This window comes from Mandrillus leucophaeus, unplaced genomic scaffold (assembly GCF_000951045.1).
Source record: "Mandrillus leucophaeus isolate KB7577 unplaced genomic scaffold, Mleu.le_1.0 Scaffold300, whole genome shotgun sequence".
Classification (NCBI taxonomy): Eukaryota; Metazoa; Chordata; class Mammalia; order Primates; family Cercopithecidae; genus Mandrillus; species Mandrillus leucophaeus.
In genome coordinates this window covers 2,457,516-2,465,240 of record NW_012103144.1, presented here as the reverse complement: position 1 = coordinate 2,465,240, position 7,725 = coordinate 2,457,516, and the positions used below count along the sequence as shown (strand labels likewise).

The 7,725-nt window shown below is 39.8% G+C and overlaps 1 protein-coding gene and 1 long non-coding RNA gene across 2 annotated transcripts in view; one reads left to right on the top strand and one right to left on the bottom strand.

Moving 5' to 3' along the window:
* Nucleotides 1–147, top strand: part of LOC105544553 — an 834-nt gene extending 687 nt beyond the window's left edge. The window contains exon 2 of the long non-coding RNA XR_001006782.1: nucleotides 12–147. This is a non-coding gene — a long non-coding RNA (uncharacterized LOC105544553). The remainder of the gene's footprint in view (nucleotides 1–11) is intronic.
* Nucleotides 148–2,747: 2,600 nt separating this feature from the next.
* The window catches only part of DDX43 (DEAD (Asp-Glu-Ala-Asp) box polypeptide 43), a 25,408-nt gene continuing 20,430 nt past the window's right edge, over nucleotides 2,748–7,725 (bottom strand). The window contains exons 12-17 of the mRNA XM_011987110.1: nucleotides 6,589–6,716; nucleotides 6,290–6,399; nucleotides 5,678–5,816; nucleotides 4,736–4,823; nucleotides 4,083–4,209; nucleotides 2,748–3,127 (exon numbers count right to left, since the gene is read on the bottom strand). Coding sequence (XP_011842500.1) covers nucleotides 4,108–4,209; nucleotides 4,736–4,823; nucleotides 5,678–5,816; nucleotides 6,290–6,399; nucleotides 6,589–6,716 — 567 coding nt within the window. The 3' untranslated portion in view covers nucleotides 2,748–3,127; nucleotides 4,083–4,107. The remainder of the gene's footprint in view (nucleotides 3,128–4,082; nucleotides 4,210–4,735; nucleotides 4,824–5,677; nucleotides 5,817–6,289; nucleotides 6,400–6,588; nucleotides 6,717–7,725) is intronic.

Below are 7,725 nucleotides of genomic sequence, written 5' to 3'. Positions count from 1 at the left end.
GGTCTCTTCAGGTTTTCTAAGTTCTCCATAAGAATACCAAGACTAGGCTACCATCTTTTCTGGCAACAGACTACTTTTTAAATAAGCTTTGTGTAGTCCAAGATTTCTGGAAGGGAAATAGAAATAAAAAATAAAACCAAAAATAAATAACTCTTGTAGAACCATTTGCTTCCATACAGTACATGTATATTTGACTTTGATAAAAATGGGAACAATTTTTTTTTTTTTGAGACAGAATTTGCCTCTTATTGTCCAGGCTGGAGTGCAATGACATGATCTCGGCTCACTGAAACCTCCGCCTCCTGGGTTCAAGAGCTTCTCCTGCCTCAGCCTCCCGAGTAGCTGGGATTATAGGCGCCCGCCACCACGTCTGGCTAATTTTGTATTTTTAATAGAGACCGGGTTTCTCTGTGTTGGTCAGGCTGGTCTCGAACTCCTAACCTCAGGTGATCCGCCTGCCTCGTCCTCCCAAAGTGCTGGGATTACAGGCGTGAGCCACCGTGCACAGCCTGAACACATATTATTTTAAAATTTCTTCATTTTGGCAGGTGCAGTGGCCTGAACACATATTACTTTTAATTTTTTTTTTTGTTTGTTTTGCCAGGCGTGGTGGCGGATGCCTGTAATCCCAGCTACTTGGGAGGCCGAGGCAGGAGAATCGCTTGAACCTAGGAGGCGGAGGTTGCGGGTGAGCCAAGATCATGCCATTGCACCCCAGCCTGGGCAACAAGAGTCAAACTCTGTCTAAAAAAAAAATAAAAAGAAAAAAGAAATATGTGTTCAATGTGAAAAAATCTGATGTTCACGTTAAAAGTGTAAAAAAAAAAACAAAAAACAGTGAAAATACAGAGAGCATTATTAATCTAACATTTTGTTACTGGGTAGTGCCACGCAATTCCAGGCTCCTGGTGTCTTGTTTTGTTTGTTCGTTTTTGAGACGGAGTCTCACTCTGTCACCCAGACTGGAGTGCAGTGGCCCAATCCTGGCTCACCGCAACCTCCACCTCCCAGGCTCCAGTGATTCTCCTGCCTCAGCCTCCTGATTGACTGGTACTACAGGCCCGTGCCACCACGACTGGCTAATTTTCATATTTTTGGTAGAGACGGGGTTTCACCATGTTGGGCAGGCTGGTCTCGAATTCCTGACCTCCAGTGTTCTGCCTGCCTCGGCCTCCCAAAGTGCTGGGATTACAGACGTGAGCCACCGTGCCTGACCTGGCACTTGGTGTCTTGAACAAAGACTTGGACGAGACACACACAGATAGTAAAGCAAAGCAGCAAAAGCTTATTAAGCACTCTTGGAAAGGGGAGAGCTGACTGACTTCTGTGAGACGAGATCAGCCTGGTTTGTTATATTTCATGGCCTGTTTTTTCCTCACTTGCTTACCCTAACTTTATTTATTGTAAGCGAATTGCTCATCCTTGCTTAATCTTACTCTTTTTTTTTTTTCTGAGACAGGGTCTCACTCTGTCACCTAGATTGGAGTGCAGTGGCGTGATCTCGGCTCACCACAAACTCTGCCTCCCAGGTTCAAGTGATTCTCCTGCTTCAGCCTCCTGAGTAGCTGGGATTACAGGCATGCCCCACCACCCCTGGGTAATTTTTGCATTTTTAGTAGAGATGGAGTTTCACTATGTTGGTCCGGCTAATCTTGAACTCCTGACCTCAAATGATCCACCCACCTCGGCCCCCCAAAGTGTTAGGATTACAGATGTGAGCCACCGCGCCCGGCTAGTCATCTTTACTTTCATTTTTTGTGACCAAATTCCTACTGCAAGTCCTTGTGACTTATTTTTTATCCTGTATGTTTTAACTCACTGCTTACTCCCTTATTTCGTATGTTCTGCTTCTGCTTACATGTTTCGCTTACATATTTCATTTTTGCTATCACTTAAGCTAACCTACATCAAAGGGTTCCCTTTGTCCCTGACTTCCTCTGCTATTCTCCTGCCTCAATTTTTCTCTGATTTTAGGACTTTTGTCTTTGGTATTCTGGAGTTTTATTATGAGATGTCTGTGTATATCTTTATTAAGCAGTTAGGACCACAGGCATGCGCCACCACACCCGACTAATTTTTGTATTTTTAGAGACAGGGTTTCAGTGTGTTAGCCAGGACGGTCTTGATCTCTTGACGTGATCCTCCTGCCTTGGCCTCCCAAAGTGCTGGGATTACAGGCATGAGCCACCGCACCCAGCAGTGTTCTCATTTTTTAATATCTCTACATCCCTAACTCCCCACTCCCAGACTTACCAGAAACTTATTTGATTGGTCTTACTAAAGAACCTCCTGTTGGTTTTCACTGAACTCTGTTTTCCAATTTATTCATTTCTGCTTTTACCTTTCTTTCCTCTATTAGGTTCTCTATTTAACCTTATCACTAATAACAGGAAGCAATTATTATAGTAATGGAAAATTCACATGATGAAGGCTTAAACTAATTATACACAAATATATACTCATAAATTCTGAAAGTTAATATAAGTTACCCTCATTTATGGTGGAATACATAACGTAAAACTGTAAGGGAAGGATAATGGTAATTTGATCAAAGAAAATTTCACGGGAAGTGCAATTTGATTTTCCAAGGGTTTTAGCATGAAGCCATAAGCTAAAATGAAAAGATAAACTGTTGTTTCATTTCAAAGTGGGTAAAGGATAATTTAAGAAAAGTACACCCCAATGAAATGTTATTTAGCAAACACAAAATTAAAACACTGTAAGAAAGACAAATTATCAACTTGTCGTTTTATCACAGAAATGAACATTTATTGTTAACAGTATTTTTTCAGGTTCTGATTCTTTGTTTGAAAACATCTTTTTCACTGCCATGACAAAATCTGAACATTAAATTCTGAAAGACTGGCCTTATGACATATAGCAAAATTACAGGAGACAGTTTAAAAGATTAAAAGAAAAACATTCTAATGCTACACTCCTTAATAAAAATCCAGGAAACAACTTCCAAGTTTAAATACTTCTGTTTTTATTAAAGAAAGTATAAAACATTGAATTCTACATTTTCAAACACTATTATTTTAAGAATCAGTCAAATCAGTCCGGTCTCTTCATACTGCCAGCATGTCTAATACTTCCGTCTTATTATATTTCTAAAAAATCTTGAATTCTGAAAAATAGAAACAAAATGTAAATTGCTGACTCCAACATTGTTTTTAAAAAGCTTAATTGTGATGAAATAAACATACCCGAATTTACCATAACCATTTTTAAGTGTGCAGCTCTGTAGTGTATACTCATTGCTGTGCAGTTAATCTCCAAAACTGGAGACAGCGTCCGGCTCTGTTGTCCAGGCTGGACTGGAGTGCAGTGGCCCGATCTCACCTCACTGCAAACTCCACTTCCCAGATTCAAGCGATTCTCCTGCCTCAGCCTCTCGTATAGCTGGGATTACAGGTGGGTGCCACCATGCCTGGCTAATTTTTGTATTTTTAATAGAGATGGAGTTTTTCCATGTTGGCCAGGTTGGTCTCGAACTCTTGACCTCAAGTGATCCACCTGCCTCATCCTCCCAAAGTGCTGGGATTACAGGTGTGAGCCACTGCGTACAGCCTCCAAAACTTTCATGCCATGAAAAACTCTGTGTCCACCAAACAATTCCCCCTACCCACTTCCCAAGTCCTTGGAGTAACCACCATTCTACTTTCTGTCACTGTGAATTTTACTATTCTAAGTACCTCCTACAAGTGGGATAATATAGTATGTCCTTGTAATTGGCTTATTTCTCCAAGCATAATGTCCTCAAAGTTCATCTATATGACCGAGTTTTCTTCCTTTCTAGGGCTGAATGATATTCCATTGTGTTTATCTACTCATTCACTGATGGATGCTTGGGTTGTATACCTTTGACTATTATGAATAGTGCTGCTATAAACATGAGTACAAAAAGACCTGGCTTTCATTCTTTTTGATGTATACCCAGAAGGATTAAGTAATAGATACGAGTAACACCTAATTTATTATGTTAATGACTTAGAGATAATGCTGATTGCAATAAACATTATTAACAAAACCTAGTTGAAGTAAGCAGGCATTTTAAAGTCCATGTGTTATTGAACTTTTACCTCTACCACACTAGTCCAGAAGACATTAATGAAACTTCTTGGGCCTTCCTTGAGGTCTTTCCATTTCCCTTTTCTGTTGATGTGCCTTAAACCTCTCAGCCATTGACACAAGCTCCTCTGGAATACTCTGAAATTATTCAATGTGTTGTTATTAGGATTCTGAGTTCTTTTCTACAACACTAAAATGCATCCAAACCATTTCAGATAATCACACAGCTGGTTACATGACATCCTTTAAACAGAAATAGGTATCTCGATTAAAACCTACATCCATCTACAGGCTACAAAATTTGCTGCTTCAGCTGCTTCCAAGTGTTTTTAATGTGCCTTTATATGGTAGCATTTTCTACATATTCTTTTTTACCTCTGAGCCTGAATATGTTCCCCCTGCTGGAACATTTACCCCATCTTCTACAACTCTCCCACCTCCATTCTACTGATTTCTTCCTCGGTGGGGCTTTCATTGCTCACCCCCATTAGGTTAAGTTTCCCAGTTATATGCTCCCATAGTTTCTTATCATTGCCATGCTAAAGCCCTCAAACGTGTTGAAAACTTATTTGAAGTTTCCTGATAAATAGCAAGCCATAGGACCTGGCATAACTGACTGAGAAACTGGTAAGAGGTAGATTCCTAATGAATTGCATAGTCTCACCTGATTTGCTCTTTCCAGAATATTAATCAATTCAGAGGCAACCCTCCAATCATTTCTAGTCAAAGTTGTAATGGAAACACCAGTCCTCCTTTAGTGTGGGGGAAAAAACTCATGTCATCTCATTTGTAATATATATTCATTATTCAGTTAATACAGAATAAGACAAATGAAAACTTTTTCACAGAAGCTGGAATGTATGAAGATTTAGGGTCACACAGATTTGGAATCTAAATCTGCTGTGGTTTAAACAGCAAAGGGGGTATATGATGGAAGCTCCCTTTTATTTATTTATTTATTTATTTATTTAATTTATTTATTTATTTATTTTTTGAGCCGGAGTCTTGCACTGTCACCCAGGCTGGAGTGCAGTGGCGCCATCTCGGCTTACTGCAACCTCTGCCTCACGGGTTCAAGTGATTCTCCTGCCTCAGCCTCCAGAGTAGCTGGGACTACAGGTGCCTACCACCACGCCTGGGTAAATTTTTTGTATTTTTAGTGGAGACGGGGTTTCACCATGTTAGCCAGGATGGTCTTGATCTCCTGACCTCGTGATCCACCTGCCTAGGCCTCCCAAAGTGCTAGGATTACAGGCGTGAGCCACCGTGCCCGGCCCAATGGTAGCTCTCTTTAGAGGAAAAAGGTCTTCTCATATCCATACCAATTTGTCAGTAACCTTCAGAGTAACCACTGGGTACACAGCTCAGTAGTGACACTAGATATAAAACACATAGAACCAGATATAAAAAGCTAATCATGGATTGAATCTGGTTGAGTCTCCGAACAAGCCAAATGAACAGGGATAAACAAAGTACCGAGTAGAATCTGGGAAGTAGCTGAAAAATCATAGGTAGTAGAATAAAATAGTTCTCTGGGCAAGAAGTTTGTGAGAGGAGTAATGAGAATCTAGAATTGGCCTTTCATGGGTGGACTAAGCTTACTTACCCTGCTCTTCCTGTGCGCCCTATTCGGTGTACATATTCTTCAATGTTCCGTGGAAAGTCAAAATTATAGACATGTGTAACGTCATGGACATCAAGTCCTCTAGAGGCTAGATCAGTTGCAATTAGTATTCTCACTTTGCCTAAAAAGTAAAACCAAATGAACACTGAACCATTCTGGTATAAATCAACCCAAGATCTAAAAAGTATATTTGCCCTAACTAATTTAATCAATTTCATTTCTTACTGTTTACATTAAAATGCCTACTTTGTGAAAATGGAAAAGTAACTGCCGGCAAGTTACAAGATACCATGGTTCAGCAAATGGGTCCTAAACCCTTCGAACCGTGACAGAAAGATACATTTTTCAGATAACTTCAGATATATTTTCTGTTGCATACTAATACCTTGATATCCAAGTTTAAAGTCTTTTTTGTTTACTTAATGCTTAGAGGCAGATTAATGTTTAGAGCTCTAATGAGTGTAGTTTTAGGATACAGAAGGTGAGGACAGATCTTAGACATAAAACGGTTTCATGAAAAGATGCTGTCACTCAGCCAAGCACAGGTATTGCACTAATTTTAAAATGTACGAAATATTAATTACATAAACATACCTGTTTTAAAGTTCTCTAATGCTTTCTCCCGATCTCTCTGTTCTCTATCTCCATGCAGAGACTCTATTGATATATTTCCAAGTATTAGGTCACTTGATAAGTGATCCGCACTGAAGTAAAAGATAAACTCAGCATTCTTAGGTGCTTATTCTAATACCACCAGTTTTACTTCTATTAGCAAAAATCTAAAGTAACATAACAGACGTATCACCCCCATTTGAAATTAGTATACAAATAGAAATGATCCTAAACTAATCAATTTAATTAATTATAATGGACACACAAGAAAAAATACCTACACAGCTTTTCGAGAAACGAAGACAATGACTTTGTCTGTGGATGACATATTCTGTAGAAAAGTATGCATGTGACTCCATTTCTCTTCCTCAGTGGTTACAATTATATTTTGCTTCACTGAACTTACAGCCTAAAGGATTCAAAGAACATAGTTCATCAAGTTCATCATGATTGAGGGGGAGACCGCATACATCAGCTCAAAATGCATCTTCTCTCTCATTGGTTAATGTGTTTAACAAACCACTAGGCAAAATGGCAGACGTCCTAAAAAAATTACTTGTTTCTACTCAAGATTTGTATCTTAGATTTCACCTAACCTCAAAATACTATTGGTACCATTCCTTCGACCAACTATTTGTCTCTAATCATTTTATTTCATTTGTTTATTTCTGAGACACAGTCTCACTCTGTTGCCCGGGCTGAAGTGCAGTGGCGTGATGTCTGTAATATTTTATAAAACAAATGTTACTGGATCACCATGTGTAAATCCCTAATGAAATAAGGGGTGTACGCAATGACCCATTATTACTAATGATTAAATGAAAGGCCAATTTCATTTATTAATGATTAAGCAAAAAGCCAGAGAGAGAACTTTATATATTATAATGGAGGGTTCCCACTGACAACACATAAGCCCAATATTCAGTCTTAACTTCATCAAGGGAACAGACTTATATTTATGTATATACGTAGAGTTATGTTTAGACCCTGATTCTAACAGGGTTAAAATGAGGTATCAGAAAAATATAAACCCTGACTTTGCTGGGCACGGTGGTTCACGCCTGTAATCCCAGCACTTTGGGAGGCCAAGGGGGGTGATCACCTGAGGTCAGGAGTTTGAGACCAGCCTGGCCAACATGGCAAAACCCCGTCTCTACTAAAATACAAAACTTAGCCGGGAGTGGTAGCCATACTTGTAATCCCAGCTACTCAGGAGGTTGAGGCATAAGAATCACTTGAGGCCGGGCGTGGTGGCTCAAGCCTGTAATCCCAGCACTTTGGGAGGCCAAGGAGGGTGGATCACGAGGTCAGGAGATCGAGACTATCCTGGCTAACATGGTGAAACCCCGTCTCCACTAAAAATACAAAAAATTTACCCAGGCGTGGTGGTAGGCACCTGTAGTCCCAGCTACTCTGGA